We start from the raw sequence: 16,668 nt of genomic DNA, 5'->3' as shown, positions 1-16,668 counted from the left end.
AGTGCAGATAGATAAACATTAGCTCATCTCACCCACAGATAGAGAAAATAACCACTAGTAATTTAATTTTCAATTCCTTGTTTTCATCCTGGTTTATCTACACAAGACTTTTTAGAATTCCCTAATTGATCTTAGCCTTTTTAGTTGACCCTACCAGAGAACTCCCCTTTAGTCTTTCCCCCTTTTGGGTTGTAATTGGAAGCTGACAATTATTGCTTTGTGTGTGGATCCTTATCACCTCTCTCTGTGACCCTGAAAACGTCAAGCCTTGAATTGCATTGCCAAAGAATTACTGCTTGGGTATATATACCAGTTCCCCCATAGCACTTGGGGAATTGATTTAGAAGAAAGAAGATGAGAAAGAACTAAGTTTAGAAAAAAACGAGAGCACAGCAGAAGAAGGGACAGAGAGGAGCTACGTATGAGAACAGAAAAGAAGCTGCATAGAATTCATTTAGAAGAATAAAGTAAATGGACTAAAGAACTCAGCATGCTTAGATTCATTTGATACCCCTCAGATCAGTATCCTTAGCCACTTGTAACTTCTGTTCAGGACTCTGGTAGAAATCTTCTCAGGGCAGGCACCTGGGGAGAAATCGTTAAATGAGTATCCTTTATAACTCCAACAGCTCCGAATGATGGTGCCACATAGTCAAATAGGAAAATCAGGAACAATGACACGTTTTACATCCAGTTTCTGTCTTGTGTTGTGTTTAGAGAAAGGAGGATGGAAAGGATGTGGGTTTGGCTTGTGCATATTGAGTGAAGGATTTCCAAGGCAGTAAGAACAGATTTAAGGCCCCATAATGGATACAGACTGAAGATGTGGCTGAGAGAGATAACAATGTTTTGTACAAGCCAGAGCCCTTCAAGGACAGTTAAAGAAAACCTAGAGCTGACTTAGCATGATTGAACGTGAAACAATCCTTTCAAAATTCCTTACTCAGCAGCAAGATACATGTGAACCTGTAATAAAAAACTTCATACCTCTCATGTCTGTATCACCTTTGCAGCCTTGGGAGAGAGAAGAAATGCACTTTGGCTGCTGCTTAAGCCCTAATCATTAAGTTTAAGACGTGAGATGATTTATACTATAGAATTCTATAGAGAATGAGGAGGCTGTATTATGTGTTTAAGAAAATAATTTTAAAGATTGTGTGTGTGTGTGTGTGTGTGTGTGTGTGTGTGTGTGTGTGTATGATCATTTGAGTGCAGGTGTGTCTTGGAATAATATTTTAGTACACTGTGAAGATTTGTCATTCAGATTGGTCTAATAAAAAGCTGAACAGCCAATAGCTAGACAGGATTTTTGGGACAGAGAGGATGCTGGGAAGAAGAAGGGCAGAGACATGGGAGTTACCAGTCAGAGACGGAAGAAGCAGGAAAGCAGCATGGGCAGTGAAGAGTAAAGGTAATAAAGCTATGAGGCAAAAAGTAAATTGATAGAAATAGGTCAACTTAAGTTATAAGAGCTAGTTAGAAACAAGCCTAAGCTATCGGCTGAGCTTTCACAATTAATAATAAGTCTCTGTTTTGTTATTTGAGAGTTGGCAGGAGGGACAGTAAAATCTACCTCCACAGGTACCTGTGGAGGCCAGAAAAAGTTTCAGAGCCTTCCCAGCTGAATTTACAAGCTGTTTTTTTTTTTTTTTTTTTTTGTGTGTGTGTGTGTGTGTGTGTGTGTGTGTGTGTGTGTGTGTTTGTGTGTTTTGCCTGAAGTGCATGCTTAGAACTGAGAACTGATTTTGGGTCCTCTGCAAGAGTAGTATGTACTTTTAATTGCTGAACCATCACATTACTCCAGCCCCAAATTAAATTATTTTTTAAGACTGTTAATACCTGAGAAGTTCTTTGGAAATTATTCTATATGTGTCAATATAAACAAATCTTCCAAATCTAGTGATGGACCAGAAGAACAAGACCCAGTTTATATACTGTATGCTTGCTTTTGTTAAAATAAAGATGAAATTAGGCAAAAATATTCTGTGGTGGTAGAACGCATGGTAGAAGTTACTGCTGTGGAGGGAGAGGGGAGACTCCTGAATGGGTAAGGTAGTGGTCTGTATTTTAATTTCAGTGCTAGTGTCACAGGCGGAAGTCGGGACTATGAAGATAAGCAATCTTGCCAGTTGTAATCTGCTATCTTTTTGTTCTTCAGATAAAAAGTTTAGATTAATAAATGAACTAAACTTTTTTTTTTTTGAAACTCATGACTAAGTGGTGTTGCTGACCATACTGTCCTATGGCAGCCACTCAGTTATCATAGAACACAAGCACTGAACAGACTGGCAGTTCCCCAAATTGCTGGGGATTTACATGTCTAATTGTCATTGTTACTAATCATTAAATTTTTAAAGAAATGGCTACACTTGGGAACATTCATAGGCATATCTTCACATAAATTCTTACTTAATAGTTGGTGTTTCTGGTTTGACGATAGTTGAAAAATATTTAATGTCAGTTCATGACTTGATATTAATATACTCTTAATTATATTATAATTAATTAATGTAATATACATAATAGGATTATATATAAAGTATAATATAATTATAATTAACTAATATAATATTAATAAATATCATGTCATGAACTGATATTTAAATATTTAGTTTGATGTTTAAATAATTTAATTTAAATAAATAATTTAAATATTTAAATATTAGTTCATGACCTCAAACAAATTGCCAACCAGCATATCTACTTTACTTTATTCTTGGAGATGGTTTTCATGTGGCTACTTGAGAATTTATTTAATGGTTGGAGGGAAGCAGTAGCGATTAACTGAACTGTGCTTAACCCAATGTAAGACAGAATAATTCCTGTATAGAAGGCCAAGAGTTTTGTTACCCTCCTTATGCCAAATGTTTATGTGGGTGTTATTATACTGCTATTGTTTGGCTTATTCTAATCTATGTCTTAAGTCCTTGGCTTTGAAATGTGTGGTGTGTAGAAGAATCATCTGATTATATTATTAAAAAATGAAGATTTCTAAGCCAAGCTGAAGATTCTGGTGTTCTGGTGGGTGATTAAGAGGCTTGCATTTTCTTTTTCTTTTTTTCTTCTCTTCTTTTTCTTCCTCTCCTTCCCTCCCTCCCTTCCTTCCACCCTCCTCCCATTTCTCCCTTTGCTCCTATGTGGTTCTGTGATGAACTTAAGGCTTTATACACTTAGATAAGGACTCAGAACATTCCAGTCCAGTTTGCATTTTTTACTAACCACTGCAGATGATTCTGGGAAGGTAATTCAATGTTCTGAAACACGAGAAACACAGTTTTAATCCCACTACTGCTTATGGTAAAACTGACTTTGCAGTTTTGGGGACCTCTCTTTTTGAGATCTTTGTGTGTTTTTTTTTTAATCCCTTGTTCTCAAATCAGAAAATTACTCATCAACTTTATTTCAAGCAAGGGGTTTAAATTGTTGTGGGGTAAAGTGGAAGTGAAAAGCAATAGATTCTTTTAAAAGTAGAGTTGGGAGTCAGGAGCTGCCCTTGCTCCTGTCATGAATCACATAGTCTATGGCCTGGAGAAAGCTGAGTGACAGCCAGAGCTGTTATGACTTCAGGCAGGCGCTCCTTAAACTGCTGGAGTTTATGAGTAAGTTTCGGAGCCATGGAAGTCTGAAGCTATTTCTGGTGCATGTAGCTTCATGTCATCTTTATGATAATAAAAATGGTCTTTATCCTACACCCCCATCAGTTTTGTATGTCAAGATGTAGATAAAAGGATGAGATGCAAGAGACTATCTGCCCACACTTATCTTTGCTTCATTACTTGTTTCACTGGAAATAATTTAGGTGAGCACTGGTTACTGATTAGTGGTTCAACATCAATTAATGGCCCTGTGGGTATTAATTTACAAAATCATGAAAGAGGTGTGTGGCATGGTGGGGGGTTCTTTTCTTCCTTTTATTTTTTTAAATGTATTTCTAGGAAATTCTCTAAAGCACTGAGCTATGTTTTTGCTCTCAAAGTGGACTGATTTTTCTTTTCACAGATTCCAAGTGTACCACTATCCCATTCATTACTATAGATTATATAGGGTGGACTTGAACTTTAAAACTCACCCCTTCCAATTTCCTTTCATCCCGGAGTCTCTCCCAGGGATGCAGTGTCTCTTGGCTTACGTGGTTAGCAGAGATGCAGACTACAACATCAGACTTTGGAGCTGCTAGTCGTTTTCCATGTGGCAGCCGCTCACATCTGCCCATCAACCTTTAACATTTTAACATGGAAGTCTTTGCCCGGGGAAGCCACAGGAGAAACTAGAAAACGTGTCACTCTTGACAAACACTATTAAGCTGTTCACTTTGACGTTATTTAAAAATAAAATAAATACTGGCAAGACAGAGAGGTCCCATCGAACTGGATTCTAAGATTTCAAAATGTCCTTTGATAATTTGACATATAAAGGTGGTACTAGTATCTTTCAATATCATTTTTCCTTTTGTTTTGTCTAAGTTAAGATGATTTAAGCCAAGGCAAGCACTGAGAGTTTAAACTCACTGAAAACAGCCATGTTATTAGTTGACACTTTCTACTTCCATTCACTACTTCTTTTCCTATCTGGTTTCCTCAGGGCGACTTTACTTTCTGCCTCCCATTCCCCATCTGCTCTGGGACTTCCTTCTTCTTTCTCTGAGACTCAGATGAAGGGCTGGAGATATGACCCAATCGCTAAGAGCACTTGTTCTTACAGAGAACCCGGGTTTGATTCCTAACACCCACATGGTAGCATATAACCATCCTTCACTCCAGTTTTGAGGGATCTGATGGCTTCTTCTGACCTTCATGGACACCAGGCATACATGCAGTGGACATACGTACATGCAGGCAAATGTTCATAGATATAAAATAAAATAAAAACATCTTTGAAAAAAAGACTCAAATATCAAGCCTCAATAGCAATTTCCCCACCTACGATTTGACCTGATTTTTGCATAACCACCCAGGTGAGTGAGTTGGGAGTCACCAGTGTGGTGTATCTGCTTGTCTCCCATTTACTTTGGTGTTAAAATTAGGCTACTTGTTTTTGACTCACTTTCATAATTCAAATCGACAGTTTAGGGCTTGGCTCTTTATCAAAGTGAAAAAGCTTTTTGACAGGCAATTCCTAGCATACAGTGGGAGCTTGAAAGTGTATTGAACGAACGAACGAACGAACGAATGAATGAATGAATGAATGAATGTTTACCATCCCTATGTCTCCCCTTCCCATACAGCTTTTATATTCTAGGGTAGGAATGCCAGTGGGTTTACTTTACTTTATCCCCTTAATATTCTGGGAAATATTTGAAAATACCTCCCCCCTGATCCGCGATAAATGGCCCTGTTAAAAAGGACTGACCCAAGGGGGTGATAAATAGCTATGTTCCTTTTTACATTTTATTTTCTGTGTCATATGAATACTCTCTTTGAAGTTGCGTATTTACTTATATTCCATAGAGGAAAGCCTGTTTCTCTTTATGGTCTTTGCATGCCATGGCTGCTCTAAATACATTCAGTTGCTTCTGGTTGGCATCCTAAACTCTGAAGAACTGTGTAGAGGAAAAGGAGCAGGTTGAGGGGGCAGGACCACCCTGTGGATTTCTCTCCTCACGTTTCATGGCTGCCTTGATGTTTCTTTGCTTCTCTCCCCTGGTCTAGGGAAGTGCTGCCTTAGAAAAGGTAAGAGACGCCTGTTGTCCAAAGTGGGATTTTATCTGTGTCATCCGAGGCTGCCCTGTGTCATGTCAGTTAGACTGCATTAAAGGTGAAGAGTCCTAGACCACACTTTACCTGCTCATTGCTGTTTTGGGGGTCATGGCTGAATTTTTATAAAAGTCCTGGACATTTACATTGCACCCTTGTCTTGAGATTTGCTGTCCTTGCCCGATGTCACATGAGCTCTGAGGTAGAAAATTAAATATAAAACAATTCCAAAGGCCATTGCATTTGGGTATCTTTTTACAGTCAGGACAAAATACAGTACATGTTTTAAAAAAAAGTCTAATGACTGACAAATAGAATAAACTATGAGCAGTCTTTAAAAGAGTAAGTGAAGAACATTGGTTACATTATTTGATGAGGCAGTTATGGAAAACAAGATATATGTGGATCATTTTATTTATTTTTAACCATGAAACAGTAACAGCTGTTATATATGAGCTCTAGATGCTGACTTATTTGCTTCCTGGCTTTTGCCCCTTTGGTCTTCCTCAGATCTCTTGCTCCTGCCTTCCAGTGTGTGGCCATCGACTTACCACACTGGCCCGACGTTGATGGGGTGCAGGCAAGAAGCTTGTCTTATTGGATTTGCTCTTCCATGAGACTGCCAACTCTACCACTCCTTCTTTTCATTATATTTTTTTTTCTTAATTTTCTTTGATCACCTTTTGCTTAAAATCTTCCTCCTCAGGAGTCAGGTTGGCCCTCTTCTTGCAGTCTAAGGAGAGGGGCCCTGGGACACACACCACTGTCTATCAGGTGTGCTGTCAGTGAGCACCACACAGGTATTCATGAGGGTCTTGGCGCAGACCAACTCATTATTAGATGCGTTGTAAACAATGTCAGTGATCCTCATTTTGTGAGTATAACACAAAGGTGTCATAGGTGAAGTTTGTGAGATCCTGTTGCAGGGCATGGACCTTATTCCTTCTTCAAACCTGGGCTATGTACTAGGAATCCATTGGCATTGGTGGCAGGATAGCCCAGCTTATATTTCCTTTTTCTCTCCTATGGTTCTCTGTGGATCCCAGTCTTTCAGTACTTGTACCAGTTGCACTGAGTGATGCCCATTGCTTGGTGTTATTTTCTTGCCTCTCTTTGTCTGGCCCTTCTTTCCACGGAAATCTGTGTTTTATGATCTCTCTCTTATTTCGTAGGGACAAGATGTCATTAAGGCCTTGACTGATGTAATTAGATGACCCAAGTTCAAGATCTTCCACTAATGATTAGCAGTAGGACAGGATAGATTTTATGGCATTGAATGGCATCTCTCCGTTCCTGTTTGTTTCATGATATGCACTAAAATATAGTACTCACTGTACTGTAATGTGAGATTTAAATGAAATAAATGTGTACTGAAAACAACTCTCAAGAACTATCAAGGACTACTGGTATTTGTGGTTATCAATTACAATGGCCTTGTGGGGAAGGATCTGTTAAGGAAAAAGTGGCAGGCCTTATATTTCACTGTGGCAGGATTTTTCCTGCCAGATTCTGAGAGTATAAAGGGAAGATATGGTCTTTGTCCTCAAACTATTTATGGTCTCCTAGGATAAGACAGATGTATCATTTCATACATACAAGTAGGTATGTATAAAGTATAAAAGTATAAACAAGGCTGTAAGGTCATCAAAGGAGTTAGTGGACTCATGGAAGAGCAAACCATCACTATTTATACTCTTGAGTCGCTTAGCCAAGTATACATGTAGTGGGAATGAGGTGAAATAGCTCCTTTCCATGCAGCTGTTTCTTTGTATTTAAAGGAACACACATGGGCATGACTCAAGTGGACTTGTATGTGACATAGGAAAGGCTTTCATTTTTGAAGACTTCTCACTATAATTTGAACAAATACTGCCATAATAAATATAGGTTGACTGCTCGTAGGAAGGCTGCTTCTTAGAGCTGCCCCAGGTGACCTGTCAGCAGCAGTTGTCTTCTCACATTGACCTTTGTCACATTGTTTGGTAAGCAAAAGAACAAGGTGATTCTTCTAATGGAGACAGCTATCAGGATCTTGAGTCGGTGATCTTTTTACCATCATGGTCCTGTATTGAGGGTCATGCTGTAGAGTTAGGTGAGTGAGGTTCCTGTCACTGTGGGGTAGCTGGATCAAGCAAGATGCTGGCCCACGAGATGCATGAATTTCTGAGTAGACTGCTTTATAAATGATTCCTTCTCGTTGATCTGTAGTGGAAGGAAGGGGCAGACTATGTGAAATGTCTATAACCTGTGATGTTCTGTTGTAGATAATCACATTTTGGTTTATAGACATGCAGACTTACTGGAAATAAACTAACAACTTAATAAAGCAAAAATCTGGGGCCATGAATTACATTTTCCTCCTCTTCTCTTCCATTTACTGCCCACAGTTGACACTCCAGATCCTTATGTGGAACTCTTCATCTCTACAACCCCTGACAGCAGGAAGAGAACAAGACACTTCAATAATGACATAAACCCCGTGTGGAATGAGAGCTTTGAGTTCATTTTGGATCCTAATCAGGAGAACGTTTTGGAGGTAAGTGAGTCATCTGAGGGCTGTGGATGGTGCTCATTCCTGTGGAGAGAGACGGCTTGTGTCTTCCCCTCAACTGGTTGTGGGTGCCTGTGAGCTGGGTGCCATGCTCGCTGATCATACACATGAAGTTATGCTGGTGTCCATGTGGAGTTTCAGGACGCTTGTGCATTTTGGAGAAGATGTATGTTCTGTTCTGAAGATGAGATTTAAAAAAAAAACAGAATATAAATATTATCACTTGCTTTTAAGATATACTTACGTGGAATTTTTTTCTTTAAAGCAGTTGTATTGGTTTTCTGTATTAATTTCTTTTCCATATTTCAAATCATAGAGAGAATAACATTCCATTTTTGTAAATAGTGGTCAATTAGAAATATGTAAAATTTATTGCTTTAGATAGAAACGTCATATTGAGATGAAAATATTGTTATATGTTAAATATTGAGACCTCTAGGGGATGTGTATAGAGTTCAGTTGTCTAGAATGGACTGTAATTAAAAACAAAAAAACAAAAATATAAGGACCTTAAGGGATTGTGAAATATTAAATACTTTAGATTTTTTAAATTAAATTTTTTGAGATAAGCTCTTGCTTCCATGTCTGGCTGGCATGGAACCTGCTGTGTAGACCAGACTGGCCTCAAGCTCTAGATATCGGCTTGCCCTGTCCCTTGAGTGCTGGCGTTAAAGATTTTGTGTAACCCCACCTGGCCTAGGACATTATTTTGTTTTAATGTGATAAACAATTTTTTAGTATTTTGTTTTTATGTGTAGAGTTTTTGCCTGCACGTATGTCTGTACACTATGTGCATAAAATGCCCCATGGAAGTGAGGCCAGGGCATTAAATTCCCTAGAAGTGAAGTTACAGATAGTTGTGACCCACTGTGTGAGTGCTGAGAATTGAATTTAGGCCCTTTGAGAAGAGCAGCTAATACTCTTAACTGCTGTAGTCCTACCTGCCGCTCCTCCCGATAGACCTTTTAGATAAGATTCCTGGAAACTACTCACACTCTCTCTTGCTTTATAGATCACATTGATGGATGCCAATTACATCATGGATGAAACCTTGGGCACGGCTACATTTCCTGTGTCTTCTATGAAGGTGGGAGAGAAGAAAGAAGTCCCTTTTATCTTCAACCAAGTAAGTGCCAGCAGAAGCACTTTCTACTCCAGGTTCCTAATGCTTGGAAACCTCTGTTTCCTTATAGGATGCTTCAGCTTTCATTCTGTCTGCTCATTTCCTTCCCGTTCTCACCCTGTGCTTTCTTGCTGTCATTCTTTGTGGTGCTGAGGTAGGGACCCAGGATCCTACACAGGGTAAGCAAACACTTTACCATTGAGCTGTGTCGGGAGACCCCCCTATGCTAAACTCTTATCATTAAATATAAACCTTGATGGAAGTGATAACTACTATAAGGCATTAAATTAAGCAATAGCTCTGGACTCCACAGGAGGGCCCACCAATACAAAGCATTTGGGATAGTAAGACGCTGCAAAGTGCAACCTATTCCAACATTGTGTGCTACTTTGTTGGAACATGTATTTACTATTGCTATTATAAACACACACACACACACACACACACACACACACTATTGAGTATACTGCTATAGCTTAAGCATCTCTTAAGGAAACATTCTGTCTCAAGTAACTATGACCACATCAGAGAAAGGTCAGAGGAATGGTGTTGGGTTATTCTTCTTACTTCCAGGTCTGTCACAGTTTGGTAGTTATTTATGAATTTAAAATAGCCTTGGGAAAATGATTTATGCAGAGCAAACTCATTGTATCTTAATGTATGATAAATGCATAAGAAACAAATTAGAGAATTTGTGATGAGACATGTTATTGATTGGTGGGCCAGTTAAAACATTTTATCATGTCCAAGGAAACACCATTTTCACTCATCCTTAGAATGACTTCAGGTTCCTCTACTTACCTGAACCTCTCTCCCTTAACTCTCAGCTCCTCCATGTTTCCTGTCCTATCATAAGCTTCCTATTTGATCCCCCTGGAGAATCTGTGGTGTTTCCAGGTACTAACTTATTTATACTGTCCAATTTATCAAATTCCAGTGGTAATAAATTATATAGGCTAAGAGAAGTGAAATACTAATTACATAGCCTGCAGAGTCTATACATAACTTATGTGCACACCATAGGTGTGCACTTACTTAGAAGTTAACTTAAGATCACAGATTTCTTGAGTAGTCCACATGATCTGATCACCCAGAGAATTTGAGAAACTCCCATCTGTGCATTCCCCACAGGTCCTTTCCTGATCACTCATTAATTTTATAAACATTTATCAAAAATCTACAATGTACCAGCCATTGTGTTTGTACAAGGCATATAAGGAATAATGTACAGGAACTTATTTCTCAATTATCTTCCTCTGAGGTAGAGGTGATATTGGAGCTGTGATGGGAAATAGAAGGTAGATGCGTGTGTGTGTGTGGATGTGTTTTTGTATGTGCATATAATAATAAATCACTATGCACAGAGATAAATATCAGTGAGGTATGTATGGAGTTTAATGAGAGGGCAGAATAAAGGAAGTTTGTTTTGTGAGAAGAGGCCCCAGGTCATTTGAACAGTTTGAATAGTGAACATAGTGGTTAACACTTTGACATTTGAAGGAGGGCCATTTGGCCTTTGAATTCCTTATTATCTTTTTCAGGAAATTTAGTAGTTCCTTTGTGACTCATCTTATTCATCTATAAAAGTAGAGATAATATCTTATAAGGGATTTATAATGATAACTATATATACATTAAAACATAATGAATGTCATATAAATTTAATTATAACTTGTTATACTTTATTGTATAAAATATAAGCTATACATCATTTAGGTAGTTTAAATATTAATTATTCTAGATTATGTACATAATGGTAATTAAAACATGTAAGTAGTAAACATTTTGGTTTTGTTATTGGTATCGCTTGAGAAGAGAATAGTGTTTTAGGGGGCAGAGAAATAGTTTGGAGCATTCTAGATAGAAGCAATTGCAAAAGTGTAGTCTTGAAAGAAGGGAGCAAGATGGGGCAAGTTAAAGGCTTGCCAGGTACACAGTGTGAGTAGTAGGGCAAAGGGTGCAGAGGTGGTCAAAAACATCTGAAGGTCCTGCCTGGGATTTTAATAAAGGTCTGTTGAGAGCTTTGTAAGTGCAGATTAGCCTTTCCAAAACAGGTCTTTTATTTTCAATACCTAATCAAAACCTGATTATGAAAGAAGACATTACAGAGAAAAAAAATGCCTTCCCTCTTCTTCTGTCATTTCCTATGGCTAAGTTGTATAACCCTTGAGCTCTGAAGAGGCTTTCTACATTCCTGAATTCAAAGTAGGTTGTGTAATTGCTTTTCTTAGTGTGTCTGGGAAGATAGTTAGCCAAAGAGCTTTTCTTCATTACTTTTGTCTCTGGAGTCTCTTGCAGTTTGTATTTGAAGTCAGTCCTGTGAGTTAATGAACCGGGATGGTCACTGGGCGAAGGGGAATTGCTGGTTGAGTGAAGAGTCCGGGGCTCTTTCTTGGATCATGTGGGAGTGCCCTATGGGAGTCTTGCCTTCCTCTTCTTTTCCGGAGATAGGATCAGCCCTAGGTGGGTGGTTTTCTGTCTGTAATGCTTACAGACGTGTAAGAGAGAATGAGCCACTAGGGAATGCTGGGAGAGTGCAGACTTACATAAACCTTGAAGATGGCTGTGGCAATATGATATCATAAGAAGAACACTTGGCCTTGGTGAAAAAGTACAAAAATTACAAGCCAAAACATTATTAGTCAAAGTTCCCTCAAACTTTTGGCATCTGCAAGTTAATTTGACTCAACAGAGTGGTGTCTATGGCCAGGAGATGGCTGGAGAATCAACACAGACCTCCAATTGGACATGAGCTGACTCTCAGGGACAATTCTGGCCATTTGCAGATTTGGAACCTGGAATCTTGTCTGGACACCGTTCTCCTTCCACACGTCTGAATTATCATTTGCTTTCTCTTAAGTCTCATTTTCATTCTTCAAATGAGGGCTTAGAATGCATTATTCTCTAGCATAGTTCATTTGATGGCATTCCCACCCCCAAAAAAACTTTACAATTCTTCTTGTTTCACAGATATTAACAATAAAAAACAACAAGAGTAAAACTCTTTCAGTTGCATATTATATAATTTCAAAATTCTGACATATTTGTCTGTGGACTGACAAACAGCTTCAGTATGAGGAGAATGTGTGTTCTTACGGAAGCCTGCAACTTGCCAAGTATTAGAGAGGCATGGGGTCCATTTTCCAGAACCCAATAATCTTGTCTGAAAGTAGGTAGTCATGTGTAATATCACGAGGAATATGTGAGGAGCTTGTGTGTCCCACGTGACTTGCTTCATGATGAACAAGCAGCAGAGGACATGATGGGAAGTGTCCTCAGATTCTCGTAAGGCTGGTGAAGAGGCAACAGGGAGCAAGTGAATAATCACTCAACACCAGCTAGTGATAAGTATCAGGAAGAAAATTCCATAAAGCCACCTAATAGAGCTAGCTGGGTGTGGTGGCACACGTCTGTATTGTGAGTGCTCGGGAGGCTGAAGCAGGAAGATAATGATTCTTGGGCCAGTGTGACCTACATAGGCAGTGGTGGGGGCTGGGGGTGGGCTGGAGAGCTAGCTCAGTGGGGGAAAGGCTCCTGCTGTTGAGCCTAATGACCTGGGTTTGACCTAAGAACCACCTGGTGGAGGAAGATAAGTAACTTCTCCAAGTGGTCCTCTCACCTTCACATGTAAGTGCTTGTGGCATATAGGGGAGACCACGTGCACACACACACATGCACACCACAATAAATAGATAAAATATACACTAGCAACACCACCCTCCCAACCCTTCTGACAGCCTGACACATAGCAGTTGGTTCATATAGCCAGGAAAGAAGACTCCTCTCTGTAAAGCATTCTAACCCCCTCTCAAGATTTTATTATGAAGTTTTTCCTACATAAAATGTTCAAGTATTGTTACAGTGAAGAAGCACATACCTACCATCATGTTCTGAAGTTAACATTCTCCTGCTGTATATGCCTGCCTCATTTTTCTTCATCCCTTCACTCATCCATCAGCAGATCCCTTTGGGTACATTTATAAACAGATGGCAGACAGCACGATGCTTGACTGCTAAGCGCTTCAGTCAGTACATCACTGAGTACCATTCAGGATTTATGGATGATCGTTTTAAGTGCCATGTGCCTAGTACAGAAAGTATGTGCCTAGGGTTAAAGGAATAAGTCACTCATTTATCAGTTCATTCATTTTTTTTTTTTTACAAATGTGGTCCCATTCTGTAATTAACATTCTACACTGTGTTTGTTTGTCATCCATTCTCCGTCTATTCACAAGTAACCACTGAACACCCAGTAATGTGCAGTCACTCTGGCTACTGATTTCAAACATGAGCAAACAAGCAAGCATCTTTGTCCTTACGGAGCTAATAGTCTGTGTAGTAAACCAGATGAAAAGCAAGTTACAACAGGGAGAGATGCTTCTGTTAGTGAGAGCTGCAAATGCTACACAAACCAGGGGAAAAGAATGAAAGGGTTTGCATGTGTGTGTAGTGAAGAGGGAGGGTAGCAAATGACACTCTAGAAAATGTGGCTAAGAAAGGAAGAGGCTCAGGGCAGAAGATATCCGAGGTAGGAAGACCCTTCCTATAGTTTCAGTGTATTTTCCTAGGGTTCCAGGGCTGGGAACGTACAGCCGTGTTGATAGGTGGAAGAATAGAACTGTTAAGACGTGGGGCTTAGTTGGAAGTATGCCATTGTGGGTACTACTCTGGAAAGGGATTGATGCTGGCTATCCTTGGGGGTTGAGGAATTGTTCAATGAACCCAGCTAGTGCCTCCACACTTTCTGGTTCCCTGATTTTGATGTAATCTCTGGGTGTTTCAATTGTTTCTGTATCATCTGTCATGAGGCCTTCATGGGGCGTCCTGATTTGGACTTTCAGCCTCTTAAACTACCTACACTCTGCAAACCTGTGTTCTTTATAACATACCTCGATACCGTGGTTATAATAACAGTAAACTGACCAGTGCAGTCTAGAGGCCCAGATTGCCTGTCAGGCTAAGTAGCTGCCAGAAGGAGGATGGTTCCAGTACAGAGAGAGAAGAGTAGAAAGAAGGGCAAGAAACTAGGTCCAAAAGGGACGGAAGACAGTATGTTACAGCCATTGCGGTAGCGGGGATATCCAAGGTTCAGCTTATCCTTGATGAAAAACATGGCCAAGGTAACTCACTCACAGAGTAGAGGACTGTTCTGATCAGAATGACCTCAGGAACTGCCCATGGGAAGCCATCATCTTAGATGGGCACAGCACGTCCAGGAAGCAGTTTCTAGCTAAGGATAATGAAGAGAGAATTGATGCAGAAAGGAAGAGCAGGTTCAGTGGCTCAGAACCCAGCAGCACGTACAGGCCAGATGGAAGAATTGACATAGCATCTTCCAGTCTGAGCGGTGAGTCACTGCAGGTTTGTGCCCAGGTAATAGGAAACTGAGAGCAAGCAAGGTTAGGCTTTTTCGTAAGGAAGGGTTACCAAGGAAAAAGTTACCATGTCAGACATTGAGTGTCAAGACTGTTGTGAAAAAGGTGGATGCCCTAAGTGCTTCCCTGGAAAGTGACTAGAATATCAATGCACAGTGGCAGACACAAGGAAAGCCTCTCTGTTATCACCTCTAATGTGTAAGAGTTGAGTCAGGCAATTTCTTGGTAGGGGTGGGGGCTGTTGAGTTGGAAGTTGCTGTGGGAAGTTCTTCCCTAGACTATGACTTATCATTCAACTTCCTCCAGGACACTGTGTTTTCAGGATAAAGTCAGGTTTAGAGCTGGGTCCAGTTTTTGGTGCAACTGGCGCTTTTCAAGTCATGGTTGGGTTGTACTGTTGTAGGTGGAACTTAGAGAGCACCGTATCTGTTAATCAAGAGCAGCTGGGACAGCCTGCATCTTGTCATCCTAGTCTCAGGACCAACGGCCTTTGGCTTGTTGGAGTTTGTGTTTTGTGACTGATTAACTTGAGCGATGGCATCTACTCCTGATGCTCTACATCCTCTTCTAGGAAGCAGGGTTACATCTAGTCCTCACCTCTGAGGGCTATGGTTATGGTTAAGCAAGTTAATACTGAGAAATAGTACATGGTCCAGCAATCACCAGATACATATTAGATATTCTCATTATAAATGTAACTGATCCAATTCAACTGAACATGAATCACATGCTTTATGGAACTGATTTAACTGGATATTAAACTTATTTGTTTGTCTTCATTGACCTAAAGTAACTTAGTATTGAAACACAGGTAGAGTTGAATTTAACAATTATTTGTTTTATAATGATTCAGACTACTCTAGTCACTCGTTCCTGAATTTATTAAACACAGTTTTTAGGTTATAATAGCCTATTTTTGTCCCAAAAGATCTACATCAGTGGTTCCTAATCTTCCTAAAGCTTCAACCCTTTAATCCAATTCCTTATGTTGTGGTGACCCCCAGCCATAAAATTGTTTTCGTTGCTGCTTCATAACTGAACTTTGCTACTGTTATGAACCATAATGTAAGTATCTGTGTTTTCTGATGGTTTTAGGCGACCCCTGTGAAAGGGTTGTTTAACCCCTAAAGGGTCAGAACCCACAGATTGATAGCCCCTGCTCTAGATCCTTCAGAAGTTAGTTGGATCTCTATAGACAAAGTAGCCCCCTTCAAACAAACCATGAAAATGCTCCAGTTTGGAAGCCAGTCAGAGAAATTATACTTCTTTATTTCTCTAGATAAAGTATGTTTGTTTTGGCCAACTTTGGTGCCTCAGGTTTACACTATGCTTTAATTTTCTGTCTTTATTTGGAAGCTAGTATTATTGCTTAGAAATAGCCACATTTCATGCTTCTGTGGAATTTGTCTAATTTTGGCTGATTATTTTCATTGTTATTTAGTCATGATTATGACTTGAAAATGATCTCTTTGGAAGAGGTAGTGGGTACAGCTTTAAAACAATAGGAGTTTGAACTTGAGTTCAGAATGCTGTTAGTGTCAGGGTGGTTTCATTGAAGAACTGTCTTGTGTGAAGTCAGAGACTCTTAAGTTAGGTAGTTCAGGAGACAAAATGGAGTTTGGAGGAAAAGTCAAGATACTACAGAGGCCCAGATTATGGTGTTCAGCAGTGTTTTCTGGCTGTACAGCATGTGCAGAAGTGATACATTTAGTAGAAGTCATACTTTTAAAATTGCAACTTATTTTCTTTAAAAAATAAACATTGGAGATGAAAATCAGGGCTTAGGCATGTTAGGTAAGACCTTTACCACTGAGCTATAGCTGCAGATTTTTAAAATTTACTATTTTCTTTGGTCAGTCGGAGGACCATACCAGTACCATTTCCATCCCACTGTGCCACCAGCAGCCCAGACAACCAGTGCTTTTC

At 39.6% G+C, this 16,668-nt stretch overlaps 1 protein-coding gene across 1 annotated transcript in view; it reads left to right on the top strand.

Moving 5' to 3' along the window:
* The window catches only part of Pla2g4a (phospholipase A2 group IVA), a 140,126-nt gene that overhangs the window by 62,833 nt on the left and 60,625 nt on the right, over nt 1-16,668 (top strand). The window contains exons 4-5 of the mRNA XM_006979955.3: nt 8,081-8,229; nt 9,257-9,370. Of these exons, the coding sequence (XP_006980017.1) occupies nt 8,081-8,229; nt 9,257-9,370 (263 nt within the window). The remainder of the gene's footprint in view (nt 1-8,080; nt 8,230-9,256; nt 9,371-16,668) is intronic.

Source organism: Peromyscus maniculatus, chromosome 11 (assembly GCF_049852395.1).
Source record: "Peromyscus maniculatus bairdii isolate BWxNUB_F1_BW_parent chromosome 11, HU_Pman_BW_mat_3.1, whole genome shotgun sequence".
Classification (NCBI taxonomy): Eukaryota; Metazoa; Chordata; class Mammalia; order Rodentia; family Cricetidae; genus Peromyscus; species Peromyscus maniculatus.
Note: the sequence above shows the minus strand (reverse complement) of the source record. Positions and strands in the feature narration are given on the sequence as shown.